The sequence below is a fragment of the Sciurus vulgaris genome (assembly GCF_902686455.1).
Source record: "Sciurus vulgaris genome assembly, chromosome: 5".
Taxonomy (NCBI): Eukaryota; Metazoa; Chordata; class Mammalia; order Rodentia; family Sciuridae; genus Sciurus; species Sciurus vulgaris.
The window spans coordinates 127,964,266-127,980,874 of record NC_136465.1 but is presented as its reverse complement, the minus strand read 5'-3'; the positions used below and the strand labels follow the sequence as shown (position 1 = coordinate 127,980,874).

General features: G+C 39.8%; 1 protein-coding gene across 1 annotated transcript in view; it reads right to left on the bottom strand.

Moving 5' to 3' along the window:
* Positions 1-733: 733 nt before the first annotated feature.
* The window catches only part of HMGA2 (high mobility group AT-hook 2), a 122,963-nt gene continuing 107,087 nt past the window's right edge, over positions 734-16,609 (bottom strand). Inside the window, exons 4-5 of the mRNA XM_079139706.1 lie at positions 13,529-13,561; positions 734-884 (exon numbers count right to left, since the gene is read on the bottom strand). Of these exons, the coding sequence (XP_078995832.1) occupies positions 837-884; positions 13,529-13,561 (81 nt within the window). The 3' untranslated portion in view covers positions 734-836. The remainder of the gene's footprint in view (positions 885-13,528; positions 13,562-16,609) is intronic.

Here is a 16,609-nt window from a genome sequence, read left to right as displayed (position 1 = left end):
TTTATTGCTTAAAATGGCATTTGGCTCTGTAGGAAGTAGATTTCCTGAAAACGAAGTGTTGTCTTGGAAAAAAAAAAAAAAAAAAACCGAGTGCTATGAGTAAATTTATTACTCCTGCTGATATGTGTGATATCCATAAATATAGGAGTTGGCAACATTTATTTGCTTACTTCCCTTTTTGAAAAATGAACATAACCTTTTCTGGTTTACTAGCTGAATGAAAGGATACATCAGCATTTCGTCTCATTTAGAAATAAAAAGTTAAAAATCATCAAGTAAGTGTCTACGAGATTATACGAGGAGAGTAGTATCTAGTCCTTATCTTTGGTGTTCTAAACAGGCTTCACTACGGTGAGCGGGTGGGGTGGTTGGTGTGAGGGGTGCGCAGCGCCACACCCCGTTTTCCTACACGGATGCCGGCTGTCACCGGAGTGACGCGTTTCTTGCTTGCATGCAGCGCAGTAATTAACTAAACCCAACCGAGTTTTTCTTACCCACCCACTCTTGCTTATCAGATCAACAAACTATTAGTAGGTTAAGGAAAAAAGAAAACAGTTATTACAAGTTGCATTGTTAAAACTGTGTCCCCTGTGTTTACAGCAGTTTTTCACTAAACCTGGGACTGTGAAGGGATTACAAAGAGAGTGATTAATATAGTCCTTTTTAAGGTTATGTGATGTCGCCCCGCCCCGCCCCCGCCCCTCGCCCGCCCCGTCCCGCCCCGCCCCGAGGAAAGTGGAAAGACCATGGCAATAGAGAGTAAGTGGTCACTGCAGTGTCTTCTCCCTTCGAAAGATCCAACTGCTGCTGAGGTAGAAATCGAACGCTGGCGCCCCCTAATCCTCCTCCGCGGACTCTTGCGAGGATGTCTCTTCAGTCTCCTCCTGGAACACACAAGCGCACAGGGTTAGCCGCCCCGGGTGTGCCCTGCGCGCTGCTCCCGCAGAGATGACCCGTTCCCACCGCCCAGTTCGCCTGTTCCAAAAAGCATCCGATGGTGGGCCAGCCCTGGTTCCCAGGGCTTCTTGCACCGTCATTGAGGAATCAAGGTGTTGTTTTTTCCCCAGAGCCCTCACTAGCCACTGTTGACTTAAGGCTTGACATCATGGCGGCTGGTCAGCAAATTCAATTGTTTGCAGTCCGGAGACTGTCAGGCCAATGTAAGCTTACTCACTAATTAGAGTAAAAAAGAAATGGATATTCCCCCACTCCGCCCCCGACAGTCTGCCAGTCATCGGTTACAAAATCCACCTACAAGTACAAAAAATGAAGTTATGGGGATCTTAAGGCATTAATAAACCCATCCTCCTGATACTGGTGATAATAGCTGGTATTTCTAAAGTGCTTACTAGACGCTTTAGGTACTGTCTGTTACTACCCCTATTTTACCAAAGCAACAGACAAGTCATATGCCCAAGTTTGGGCCCAAGTCAGATGGGTGTCAGAATCTGTGTGGCCTCTAGGCCTGTGCAGAGGTGGGCGAGCGCATGGGTGGACACCAAGAAAGAGCCAAAAGCATACTAAGAATTTCCTTCCCAGGACTATTTCCTCGTTTTTGCATTTATTATAGCACATTTTGAGACAATGACCAGAGTTTGGCATAACTGTTCAATCTCAATACTAAATCCATCCACATAGCCAAACATTCAATGGTGGGCTGGCCAAGCAAAGAAAATCTAATATATATGTTTTTGCAGGGCCTCCTCTTCATATAAATCTAACTCCTCCTTCTCTTTTCCTTTTTCTGATTCCTTATGGCTCTGGAATTTGCTGGGGTTTCTGCAAGCCGGCTTGAGCTGCAAAGTTCTCTTTACTTTTGCTTATTTAACAAATGTGCAGTACCTTTCAGGACATGGGTGGTAAAGCGGAGACAATAAACATTTCTGATAAAGCGTCGTTAGTGAGAGGATGATTTTTATCAAATGCTGCACACTGTCTCTTAAGACGGCATGTGAAAAAGATCTGGGAGAAGAGGTAAACATTTACTCTCGCAGCAAACCTGAGCCCCTTTAAGAATGGCCAGCTTAAAACAGCTATAACAGCCTTCATACTTTAATAGATTTGATTTTCCACATGGCTTCATTTTGTCTGGGTGGCTAACTGACACAATTTATACCTCTCTTCCTTTCCCAGGTCACTACAGTACACCATTCAGTAAAGCATGCCTTAGAGCTTGAGTGCATTATATGACCAAACTTCCATTCATTAGTGTCTGAAACACTTCAGCTGTGAAGGGGCTCCTAAATGCTACCATGTGTGACGCTTTTGCGTAAAAGCAGCAAACGAGAGGGAAAAAGCCCCCATGAACCGGGCACTCACACACTCCCATGAATGTGCACCCACACATGCACATGCTCACACAGACTCTATCCTGGATTTGAATCACAGGCCACTGCTAACTGCAAACCCTCTGCAGAAGGTTTCAAACATTCTCTTTCCCCCAAAGACTGAGAGAGCTGTAAATCCTGGGAATAAACACACATACAAATGAATGGATTACAGCTTAAAAAATATAACCACGGCAGCATCAAGTCATGAGATTTCACACCGGTTTTGTTTAGTCTGCTTTGGGTTTTGTGGGAAATGTGGAACATATGAAGCTACCTCCTCTCTCCCCCCAGCCCCCAAACTGCGGGCTTCACATATTTAAGCAGCAGGTTTATACCTCTTGACGAGGCAACAGGCCATGACCCTGAGATTCTCTGTGGAGTCCTGGTCACAAAGGAGGATGTAGCATGATCAAAGCCACGGACAGACGAAAGAGAGGCAAGCCAAGGAGCAGCTGCCCTGTGACCTTGTCTTTTCACTTAATATTTAAATTCCAGAAAGTCACTAAGCTGTTCGGCAGATACACTCTTTGTCTGCTCCCAAAGGACTCACTTCTCATTATGACACGAGGTGTGGACTTGGTTTACTACTTAGAAACAGACCACAGCATTGGAGCTGGCAGGTATATTTTATTCCATCTTCTCACAGTTAACAAATTAATAGAACTCAGTCACGCTGGAAAACCTCCTGCATCTAACTGATTATTCCATCTCTGTTTAATTTTTCTCCACTATCTGGAAACCAAAGTACTTCAAAATTCGGAAGGAAACAGAATTTTCAGGCCATGAACTTACAAAGACCTTGTAGTGGATGGGATGTGCTCAGCTTTTCAAAACATTCACAGAAACTTTGCTCGATGTGAGCTCCTGAAACTCCTGATAATCAAACCTCTTAGACACAACTCAGGCGAAAACGATGGTCGTTTGTATTGTTTCCTTTACTTAACAGTTCTTAACATGGGTAGTTGTTTTATTATGTATCTTTCCGCTGACCTTGAAATTCTTCTGCTAGTAACTATCAATTAGTACTGGGAATGTAAAACTAGGAGGTCAGGACGAGGAGTCTCACTCCATTAAACTTTTGGTGGCAATGTCACTCTCACGTGCTCAGCACGATGGTTTTCTCAAATGTCGAGTTAGTGGAGTGCTCTCTCTTCTTGGCATGACCTCTACTGGCCACCCTCCAAAGGAAGCCATGGCTGCCAAGCGGATGATGCTGGCAGGGTGGTGGCACTTCCCATGTCTGCAAACCTCAGTTCTCACCTCTCCAGTGACCTGGCCTTTTGCTACATGTGTGGCTGCGGTGTCACAAATGTGTATGCAATTAAGGGAAGAAAAATCCTCCCTGTCTGGAACAAAGATAAGGTTGGAAAAGCCACCCTCAGGTCTTTTAGGTGTCACAGCCTGCCTAGAGTTTCACGCGGGGCACTTCTGCAGTACAAAGAGTAGACAGAAACAAAGGATATGGGGAATAAGCAGCTGCATCTGGAATCCCCAAAGAATCTTTTTTCCACAGTCGAGTAAAGTTGGTAGAGACCCCTGGGCTTCAATTCCGTTTTAACTTATCATAGATAACGGCTCGCACCTCCAGATATTTTCAGACTGTTTTCATGTTTGCAATGTACTGCAGAAGGTTCTATGAGTGCATGCAGCTCCTCAACAGCAGCCTTGAAGTAATAAGGGGATTGAAATACTGTGGCCAAGAGCTGCACAGATCTCATTAGGGGCTAGTTGATGGGGTGGGAAAGCCAAACAGCAGCTCTCTGGTCAAGAAGGCTTACCTGTTGGAATGGGGCTTCAGGAATGTTGTGATAAAAGGACTTTTCAGAGTGGAAGTGCACAGTGACATTTTTATGAGCACCAGCCACTAAAACCTCTAAACACTGAACAGTTCCCAGCCGTTCACACAGGTACTTTACAAAGACAACTGAGGGCGCACCACGCTGGGATGAAATGTGTGAGTTTTTTTGGCAGAAAACCGATGAGAGGGGAAAAGGGAGTGGGCAGAGTTGGAGAACTAGATTTTTATTATAGCTATTGGAAAACTGCACTCATTTTGCCTTAGTTTTCCTTTTGTTCATGAAAAAAAAATAAAGGGATTTAATAAATGTAACTCTTTCATTGCTTTGGCTAAGCTTGAAAAAAAAAAAAAAAATCCCCACTAAAACCCAGAAATTATAGTTTGCACATAATGCCATTCTTTCAAGTTCATTCAACAGGATGCATGCGGTACATATCTCTGGGCACACTTTGGCTAAGTGATTTGAAAAGGAGAAAGAAGACAGCCTAATATTCAACCTTAACTCCTAGTGCTTGATGGAATCTTAAAACATCTTGAGTTTCATCATGGATCTTACCACACAGGCATGGGTAAGGGAGTGCTCTGGAAGGAAGTTCAGTCTTTAAGACTGAGAGCTGAAGCTCTGGGTTTAATTTTCAGATGCAGACTAAACAGCAGATCTGCAGTGGAAGAGAGGCCAGTAAATCCTAAATGAAACCGGGAAGGGGAAATGCTCTCCCTGCAAACTTTAGGGGTTGTGTCACCATGGTGCCCCTCTGTGTGCATACTTAGGAGTGCAAAATCACAGAGGTCCACATTGGCTTTAATAAGTCCTCTTTTTAAATTCTTAGTTGCAAAGAATTCTGCAATTCTTCTATCATATAATGCTGCAGACCAGAAATACATTTGTAATGTAAGCTGTCCCACCAATAAATCTACAAATACCTGGGTAGCAAGAAAGGGGAAGTGACATTCTTTCTGTCATTTTAATATGTTCAACTCCTTAAGGTCTAGAAAATTCTCCTTAAGAATTTTGTTTCTGATTATCTCTAGTCAGTTCAGTGAACAGAAATAAAGGTTCCTCTTTGTCAGCAAGGGCCAGGAACCAATTTTTCAAGTTTCATCTGTAGCTAAGAGACCCACAAGACCACAAAGCCAAGTTTTTTCTATTTTTCTGTCAGATATTTTAATTTAAAATGGATTGGGGCTGTTTAACTTCATGGAAAGTGATTATTTCCCCCAACTAGGAAAACTTTATAACAGATTTTTAAAAACATGTTAAATGGACATATATAAACCATATAACCTGGCAAGTACAAGGGATTCTGGTGGAAATGCTAGGAGCAAAATATGCTTTTCTAAAGGAGACTGGAGAAGCTGGGATATTTATAGCATTTGTACTGATCTTTTCTTTATTTCAGCTATATGTATATTGTAAGACATGAGTGGCAGGATTGCTTTGTGTGTATTACCAGCAACTTCATAAAATTGGCTCTGAGGTCTTATGGGGCATGTTGGGTGTATAGAGGGTTGATCTTAGATGCTGTGGCCACATGTGCTCACTATGGCACCAAGGGCTGTGTAACCATGGCCTTGTTCCCACTGTGTGGCACCAGTAATGGTGATACCTATCTAGTGTCACTGCAGGGTTGCATGAGAAAAAATGTGACAACTACATGGGAAAACTATTATTCAACAATTCCCCCCAAAGAAAATAAAATGTCTTAGATTGCTAAAATGCACTTCTGTTTCTCTTGTCTGTGCCCTCAACAGAGTTCCAGGACTGAAAATACCACCACCCAGGAAGCACTGGTCCCCAGGGTACTATGAACTTCTCAGTATTGGTGTCAAAGGCTAATTTTTTTAAAAAAAAAATTTTGCTATTAAGCATCACATTTTTTCAAATAGGGGGAAATCACTGTAGGTATAAACTAACTAAGTTTCAGAAGTCAGGATTTCCTTCTTTTTTTGGCGCAGGAGGGAGTGGTGGTGGTACCAGGGATTGAATTCAGGGGTGCTTAACCATTGAGCCACATCCCCAATGTGTTTCTTATTTTATTTTATTTTATTTTTATTTTGAGACCCTAAGTTGCTTAGGGCCTCGCTAAGTTGCTGAGGCTACCTTTGAACTCACAATCCTCCTGCCTCAGCCTCCTGAGCCTCTGGGATTACAGGCGTGTGAGGAGTCACAATTTCTGATGATTGCAGGCTTGATCAATTTCTCCTCACCAGTTCCAGTTCTATATGGAAGAAGCCTTAAACTTGAAAAATAACTGAAGATGTAGCTAGAAGATCCTTGCAGTGAAGAAATCATTCAGGGAAAGGAAATTCATTCCGCTATTTCCAAAACTGTTCAGCAATATTCTTATTTTCTAGCCATGTGGTTAGGTTGAACTGCTTAATGGTTCTATTCCAGGCATGCTTACTGATGGCACAGGCTAAGCGAAACTGTTGCCCTTCATTTTCTACTTGTATAAACTTTTGCTTAGCTGCAGTATTTGTTGTCAAGCAAAAAATACCCACTTCTGATTTTTTATCATACTTGCAGCACCAATCTTCCATTTTCCTGTGTTAGGATTTTGAATAACATTATGAAAATATCAATATTCACAGTAAAGTCAACAAATAATTACTCAATGGATATTTGAGTGACTAGCAAACCCTTTTCTGTATATAAGGAAATTATCATAGACAAAGCCACCTATGTCTATTCAATCATGAAGGATTTTCTTAGAAAGACCAGGTTTTAAGGCCAGTTACTCTTTGTTCCCTATTAATTTGGGTCAGAATGTTTGGAAACTAAGACAAAAGTTTAGATATCAAATGAATCACCAGTTTTGATTCAGTTCACCTCAAAACAGAGGACAAGTCTTCTGCAGTAGGAACAGGAAAAGCAGGCAGATATTGCCATGTCATGCTAAGCCTAATCCAGACTTCCACACAGTTAAAATCTGTCATACTTTTAGAAAACTCTAATAGCAAATCTGTCAAGTTCCGAAACACCACATTTTGCCTTTTGGAGTTTTATAAATTGCCTCAAATTCAGTGATGTTCAGTCCCTTCTGTTGGAAGTTATCTTTACAAGACAGTCCCTGCCAAAAAACAGTTGACTTCGTCTTGCCAATATTTCTTTATTACAACTGTTAGCTAGCTAATGATTTCATCTGTTTTTGGTTAATAATCATTTTGATATGCTTCCTTTGCCCTCCAATTTCCCTGTGCTGCTATGTCCTTGAGCTACTTTACTGAGGGTTAAATGCTGGTTTCTATTTTGCTCTCTCCTTTTCCCTTGACCTCTGCAATGCCAGAGGTCAGAGGTTAAAACAAAAAGTATTTCCTATACAACATAACAGTGCCACTCAGGGAAGCCTTGGATATGATCCTCCATGTTTTGCCAGTTGGTACCAAACATTTACTGGCCCACAAAATGTTTACCAGCTTGAAAGAACATAAGTAGGAAAATAAATAAATCAGTACTCTTTATGACTTAGGTGGTATAAATCACTATGCCCCTGAGTGAGCAGACAAGTAACTGTTTGCAAGTCTGATTTATTATGAACTGTTTACTGCATTGGCCAAGGTACCATGTAAAAGATGAGTTTTAGAGTGAGAATGCTTTCTCCTTTCTCCTTCCTTCTTTGTGTCTAGACTAAGAGCCCCCAGTAAAAATGCCTTCTTTGAGAATAAGATGCTGACTTCAATTCATCAACGTGCTTGTCCCAAAATGAAAGCTCTCATTTTGCTCCAAACAATGTTTAGGTTGTCTGAAATATAAACATCCTTAAAACTGCCCTTAAAGTCTCTGTGAAAACATTCAACATTTTTGTTTAAGAGTCGGGGGAAATTCCATGATAACCAAGGCTTACTAAGATTTCTTTGCCTGGGTGCATACCACCCATGGAAGATGTTCCTTGCAGGTAAAAACCCTATTTTGAAACATAAAGCTTTGTTTCTAGTCTTTTACAAAGTACAAATTTTCCAATTCTCTCATTGGGAAATTGAAAAGAACAGGTTTATACCTGTCCTAATTGCTGGAGTACAGCTTGCCAGGGTGCATAACAATGAGGAAAGTAGGACTGAAACATGAAGAACTACTGGGAATTTAAAAACCTGTTTTCCCATTGGGGAGGGCCGTGCTGAGTAAAAATGTCTGAATTATATAAAAGGAGTCACTTCTAATTTCAGTCTGAAGCTTTTAAAATGGGAACGTCAAGAAACGATGTCATGTGATAACTAGCCAAACCTTTTTAGAAGTCCAAGATACAGATTTATTTTTACCAAAATAAGAACTTGAGAAATAAAACTCTCTTTATCAATAATAATAACCTGATACCTTTATGGTGTTCCTTTATGAAAATAAAAAGGAGGGAAAAACCTACCACCATTTCCTTCTAAAGTTAAGAATAGAATCCATATGGCTGACTGCCTCAAATTGCTCAAGAACTAGCTAATTTCTATTTATTTCTAATTAACTAACTTCCATTTATTGCTTATTTTATCACTTTAAAGAAATACAGTAGTCCTCTCCAGTACATCTCGTTTTCACTGTTTTTGGGTTAGAAAAAAGTTTATGAGAAAACTGCACATTTTCCCCTTTAGACTTTTAAGGGATGATTATCCTTCCCATTAGGATTATGGGACACACTTGAGGTTGCAACTAATGGCATCTGGTGTATTTTTCCAAACACAAGTGCCCACAGTGGAGCTTCCCTTAATTTTTAGTTCCTTTCTGGGAATAGAATGTACTTCTAGACACAAACCCAAACACATTAAGTACATGTTGAAAATTATGATAAATCTGAGAATCTTTTTAGAACAAACTTTGCTGTTTTGATTTTTGATTCCAGTTTCCATACCTGGCATTCTCAAAGCTCTGAGGTTTCAGAATTTGATGGCATAAGCTTACAGAGTCTTTGGAGTTCCACATACATGTGACATACATGCAAGGAAGCCAATTCTGACTGCTCTAATCCTAATGATAGGATTTAACAATTACTATACCATTTCCCTTAGTTAAAAAAAAATCCTTATTTTAAAAACACGCAAAAGACATTTGAGGTAGTAGTTTTGAATTAGACTTCTAAAATTCTGGAGAACACAAATCTCAGATGAAAAACTCAGCTGTCCAAAATTAGTCAGCACATAATAATACCTTTTGGAATTCATATAATTATAACTCTCTCATAATGTTCTAAGGTTTTAGGGAAGAGTCACTGTATTATTACATTTCCTAGATGGATAAATAGGACAAAGACAGATTAATTTGTATAGTGATGGGACCAAATAACAAAATCTTGGTCTCCCTGCATATGGCTGAGCACATTTCTTTACATATAAAATATTTAATGTGTGCTAAAACCCTCACCATCTCAAAGTTGGATCTGAATGTAACCCCACAAAGTGCTTTTGATGAAGAAAGGATATGAGCCTGAGTTAACACAGATTGCCACATGGAAAAGACATTTGGGAGGGTATTTTGAAAGAAAACAGATGGAAAAGGAAGAGATTCTTTCGAATGTAGTGTAAAAATTTACATTATCCTCCACGAACTTCCATGTAGTCCCCATGTTTATATAATTCATCACTGTGTCCTTAGACAATATAAATTAGGTAGTCCAATGAGCTCATGTTCGTTTTTTCTAATTCTGAGCTCCCTCTCCTTTAAAGGGCAAACTTGGAGCAGGGTTTAAAACAGCTGTGTAACAGCCAGATTGATCAGTAAGGATCAACACAATCCACTAGCAGCTTCTTTGAAATTCCGAACTCTCTTGGGAAAAAAACAGTGATTTCACTTAGTGCTGTTTCTTAGAGTATTAAAGCCCAATTTGCATTCAGTTCCAGTTATGTTAATGATCTCTACCGTGGACATATCTGCTCCTGTCTCTCTTTGTATTTGTCATCCATCTCATCTCTAACATATTCTTTTCTTTAATGACTGTCTCCATTTTCCCTTCTGTAACTAAACAACAAAATCAAGTAAAACAGTAAGATTCCACTCTTCAGGAAGTCATCCCCTTAATAACTCATAATGTTCTACTCATTCATCTGTCTCCCCTATTTGTCCCATACACACTGACATTGTATGGTCATTTGCTCAACAAATGTTCAAACGTCTTCTCATGGGTTTTCATTGAATACCTTCATCCCCTCGTTGCACATTAAGACTATGAGGGGAGTTCATAGAAAATACTGATGCTTGGGTCTCCAGGCCACATAAACAGAATTGATGAGAGTAGGGCCAGTGATATGTAGATAAATGTCTAATAATTTGCTTTCCAGGAAAAAAAAGTCTAGATTTGCAGCATTTGTTTATTTCCATAGTTGTCGCTGGCTCTTTGCGGTACAAAATCCGTGGATATTTGTCACCACTTGCAGCAACAACTTGCACGAGTCTTATGGGTGGTGGACTGGAAACTGAGCTACTTCTATCTTTCTCTTTAGTGCACTGCTTTCTTACTTGTTGCTTATAGAGGATAGGGGAATGAGGCTTACTTGCTTTGAGAGGAGAGAGAGAGAGAGAGACTTTGCTTTCAGAGATATCTATGTCTTCTTAGTTTTCTGCTGCTTTTTACTGGTGCGTCCTGCATCCTGTGAACTAAGGGTGCATCTATCTAAGGTGCTTTGGTGATGCGTCTCAGTTCTCTGCTCTGCGATCTGCCTTACGCCGCTTTCTGCTAGTTGCTGTGTTTTTCCCTCTAGCTGCTGCCACGTGTCTTCTGCTGCTGTGTGTGTTTTACTGCTTCCGTGCTGTCTCGTACCTCCAGGAGGCGGAAGCAGGGCCACGCCTCTTACGCAAAGATTAGCAAGACGCTAGATGTCCGAGCAGGCACAATTAGGTGTGCTTGAGAACACATGCGCATACAGTGTGTGCGTGGACGATAAATCACCTGAGTGTGCTTATGTCAATTAACCTCCTCGCTGCTGATGTGATCAGGTGCCATTTTGGCATCGTCAACATGGCACAGCCCCCAACACATAGTGTAAATTCTCTCACCATAGTATATTTCAAGCTACCTAATTGATGTCACTAAACACAGAATTTGGAAGAGATGCTCAGAATTGATTCCTAAGGGCTGGCTCCAATTCACCACTGAATAGGATGCAGGCATTTCTCTCTCCCTCCCTCTCTCTCTCTCTAATTCTAATACACAGACAAGGTCAAGAATCTCTGAGTTAGATTATATCTTTCTCTGATGCATAACTCTGTTCAACTGTTCTTCCCTACAACACCAAGAGTAGAGATAGAATCCATGTTGTACACAGATCATCTATAGTTCATAGTCCATGATGTAACAATGAATACTGCAAGTGTCCTCTGACTCAAATGCATAGAATTGTCAATTTACTTTCTCTTGATTTTGTTCCTGATGAAGGATGAAAGGCTAAACATATTTGAGATCTTTTATTTGAAATATCCAATTTTTGTTTATAGTTTATTTTACCTCAGAATGCTTACAAACATTGAGTATTTTTAGCATCCACCTACTCCCACTATTGACTGCTAGGTTTGAAAGCAGCAATAATAATGATATTTTTTCATAGTATCTCTGCTTTTATCCTCTCAAAATACAGTGTGATTATCTGAATTCACTTTCCTTGGATTCTTGTGTTTAAAAGCATCAACTTTCTTCTAAGCAGCATTTTAAAGAATAGTAAGTAGATCCATAAGACTGCTCAAGAGTCTCTTCCAGGCAAGGAAAGGGAAAAAGGTTCTACCGTATTTTAAATTATAAGAAAAAGATCTACAAGTAACCTGATAACATCATGATACTGCTTAATGGCTCATTTCAGTAGGTTCTGCAAAATACTGCCTAGACCTTCTGAGTGTCTATTTAGATCCAGAAGGGAAGAGAACAGCAGGACATTCTTACACTTTAATACTTCACATTCTTGGCAATCATGATTACTTTTTTCTTCAGTTTATTTTCTTCAAGATATATTTCCTCAAGAAACATGAATTTTATGCTTCTACGTATAGAACGTAATTCCGACAAACAGCCCCAGGCATATGGAACAAAAGTAAAGCTGGCTTCTAATTTTTGTGTTGCCAAAGGCTTCAGAGACTATGATTTCTCCATGAAAGCAAGACCTGGGAATTCATTAATCTGCAAAATCACTAGAACTTAATTTCCTAGTTTTCCGTCTGTGTTGGGGGTTGTCACCGCCCATCGCAATTTGTTACCGCCTGCTGCAGCAAACAATTGCGTGGATATTTATCGGAGGTGGACTGGCAACTGAGCTACTTCTACTATCTTTGTCTTTAGTGGGCTGCTTTCTTGCTTGTTTATAGAGGACAAAGGAAATGAGGCTTACTTGCTTTGAGAGGAGAGAGAGAGAAAGAGAGAGAGAGAGAGAGAGAGGAGAGAGAGGCTTGCCCTAAGAAAGAAAGAGAGACTTTGCTTAGAGAGAGACTACACTTCCAGACATCTATATATTCTTAGTTCTGCTGCTTCTTCTTAAAGGTGCATCCTACATCCTGCATCCTTCACTCTGCTGCTATCTAGAGGTGTGGCTTTACTTCTCTGTTCTGCAATCTGCAACCTGCGTTCTGCCTGCGTTCTGCCATCATTCAGAGGTGCTGCTTAACCACTGCTTATCCTCTTTGCTAGCTGCTTATCCGGTTATCCCCGGTGCTTCCTATAGGTGTGTCTTATATACCTAAGGCAGCCAATCAGCTTAGGATTAGCACAATTGAGGCATGCCCCTCAGTGCCAATCAAGAAAGATGATGAGGAATATCTGTTGACCACTAGCACAAAGGAGACATTAATCAGGCAAAAGTAGATCACGCCGTGTTAACATTAATTATGCGCCACCTCTAGCTCAATGCAGCTGCCATCTTAGGTTACCCAAACATGTCTTCTTCAGGGGGTGTCGTAGCATCATCAGATGTTACAGGATAACCCAATGAAGAAATGTGTTTCCAGTGATTTTCAAGAAATAATTTGCAACTAGTAAGTGCTATAGTCAAATCAAAGGGATATAGACAGCCAAGCAGGAAGGACAAACCCTGATGTTTGAAAATGATAAAGTAGGGGCTGGAGATATAGCACAGTGTTAGAGCCCTTGTGTAATAGAATGCAGAGGATAAGGTCCCCAGTACCACCACCACCACCAAAAAACAAATGAAAATGTAGTAATACTTACATTAAATATTAATTTTACATGTGAGAAACTGGAAGTGTTTTATTTTAAGGTATTTATATTTGCTTTTACACTGAAGACCTTGATATTTTAGGTTTTCAATACATAATCTCAGACTATGTATACCTGAGCTTTTACAACAAATTTTCAAGAATATTTTGATACCAACAATGATCACAACTAGAATAGTATCAGTTAAAGGTTTAATTTGGGAATCTCTCTTTCAGTACAAATTTCATACTAACTGGGAATGAAAAATCAAAATGACCATCTTTTACCTGAGCAGGCTTCTTCTGAACGACTTGTTGTGGCTAAGGGAGAAACAGAAACAAAAACACAAATGAAAAGTCATACTCTAACACAAAAATTCACACAATGAAAAAAAATCAAGAATTTCACATTTTTAAATGCAGATGCAAGTCTACAAAGCAAAGAAGAAACATTTAAAATTTCAATGGTTCATCTGAGGTTAAAAGGTGCTTATTCATAATCTCTGTGGTGTTAAGGAATACAATACAGGTAATCTCAATGAAATGATGCCCAATTAAAGCCTGGCAGACAAACCAACTACACTGAAATAAGCTTACTATTATTTGAAAATTTTTCCTTTATTCTAAATATCGCAAAATTTAAGCAAAGGTCTAATTTTTTAATATTTGGTATTTATAAAAATAGCTTTACTGAGATAAAATTTATATACCACATAACTCACCCATTAAAGTATATAATTCAAAATATTTTTTAGTATTCTCAGAGGGTTTAACAAATATTATTCCAATCTAATTATAGAGGGCTTTCATATCCCCTAAAAGAAACCCTCTACTTATCAGTGGTCACTCCCCCCATCCTTCCCAACTTCCCTAGCACCTTTCCATGCCTAACCAGCCACTAATCTACTCTCTGTCTTTATAATTTGCTTGTTTCTGGCACGTTTCACATAAGAAGAATCATACAATATACAACCTTTCATGTCTGGCCTTTTTTCACTGGGCATAATGTTTTATAGGGTCGCTCATGCTGTAGCATTAGTAATTCACTCCTTTTTATGCCAAACATTATTCCATTGCATAGGTGTACCACATCCTCAGCTGATGACACACTGGGCTATTTCCACCTTTTGGCTATCATGAATAATGTCTCTGTATGTAAGCTTTAGTGTGTATGTATTTTTATTTCTCTTGGGTAACCTAGGAGAGGAAATGCTGGGTGATATGGCAATTTTTCCCCCCACTTTTTGAGCAGTTTGCCTGATGGTTCTCCAAAGCAGCTGCAAAATTTTACAGCAACATATGAGAGTTCCAATTTCTCCACATATGTGCCAACACATTGTTATTGTCTGTCTTTTTTTATTACAGACATGCAAGGGGGGGTGTGAAGTTGAATGTCATTGTTCTGATATGAATTTCCCTCCTGACTAATGATGTTGAGCAATTTTTCATGTGCTATTGGCCATTTGTGTATCTTTTATGGAGAAAATGTTTATTCAAATCCTTTGCTCATATTAAAAAAATTGGGTTATTCATCTTTTCAGTTGTTGAGTCGTAAGAGAGCTTTTTTAAGTGGGATACAAGTCCTTTATCAGATGTATGATTTGCAAATGTTTTCTCCCATTCTGTGAGTTCACGTACTTTCTTGATGGTAATCTATGAAAAGCATTTAGTTGTACCTACATCTATATATATTTAATTATATATGTAGGCCCAAACTCTCCTCTTTGAGTGAAACATCGAGGGGCAATCTTTTCCCTTTCTTAAATTAATTTTCCAAGAGAGTAATTAAAATATATTGGTTTCTCTAGTATCGCAAAAGGGGATATTTAAAGTCCCAGCTTTTAAATGAATTACTTCCAGTTCTTGCTCTCGGGGTCTGAATATAATATGCCTCACTCATTCCATCTACACTCACTGAAATCTACCAATACAACTGACTCACTTTGATGTGGAGAGTGACATGCTTTTGTGGTACAAGGAAAAGAAACAGAATTGCTATAAGTTCTCCAAGTAACAGAAGTTGGTCCAAATTCACTATATCATGAGCACCTATGCATTCTCTGTCCTCTCACAGTTTTTGTGCTCGTGTTGATGATTTATTGCTGGCGTATTAAAAATGTTAAATAAAATTATCAGAATTTTTTTTAAAAAAGACAAGATAAAAAGAAAGCAACTGGCAAGATACTTTTGCTCACTTGGAAAAAAAAAAGAAAGAAAGAAAGAAAGATTCTTCCCGGTCTCTTTACATGGCCTAGAGATGATGTCATCATAAAAGCCCAGGTTTTGAGACTTTCCCCCAGGTGAAATGGAATCAAGGATAAGCAGGACTTCTTGCCTCTCAGGATTCAAAAGCGTGTGCTGAGAGTATTCATTTCAAAAGGGTCATTTGTAAGAACAGACCACTTTTCTTCCTCCTCTTTTTTCCCCTGCCGATTACACCTGTACACATGTTTACTCCGAAACCGTTTCAAATCCACACACATTCTTGCAGGCTGACTGGTTTCTACTGCTCAGAAATCCCCCTCCTTTCTTGGCCAGGGATCCCGCATTCATGTGACTCCTGCACAGTGCGGCTCAATGAAATCGTCTGAAAGGGCTGCCAGCTCACCCAATTTTCCATGAATTAGGTCCTGACACTTCAATGAGGGGAAAGACAATGTCTGAACCCCTGCCAGCCCTGGCTGCCGGCCTAGTCCGTGTCACAGAACTTCTACAGCTACCCTTAGACACAGCACTTCTCAGACCACCAAACAAACAGACCCTTGAATACTTTAATGCTGGTTGTGGTTAGGGCTGCCAGGATGTTTTCCCGGCCTCTGGCACCCAATGGCTCCAGACTGTGCCGAGAAAGTTTTTTTGTTGTTATTTTGTTTTGTTTTTATTTTTATGAATGGCTTTGGTCGAAAACGCAGACCCAAGCATAATACTACCGCCATTCATAAAAAGGAAACTCACTGCTGGCTGGAAGGCTTTTTGGCCACCAAGCAAACTGCAAGTCTCTTATCTTCCTTGAGGCATCTCCCAGCTTAGAACTTAGTGTTAATACCTAAACCAGCTCCTCAGGGTTCTTGGCACTACAAACATGTTGGCTATCACAATTTTATGAGGACTGAATAATATCAACTATGTATATTAATTGCTAGTGGGGTTAACAGTGTGTTTTCACGCATCTTAGTAAACGGGTAATGTTTTACACATGCATTTCCTATACAGAGGCTAAAATCCTTTATGTTTTCAACATCTGCCCCTTTGTGACTGGAAGGACTCAGACCTTATTGTTTTCATTTTCTCACAGGGAAACTAAGGTAAAGGGAATTTAGATAATCTCCCTAAGGTCATTTTCTAAAACTAAAACAACCTGAGTTTATT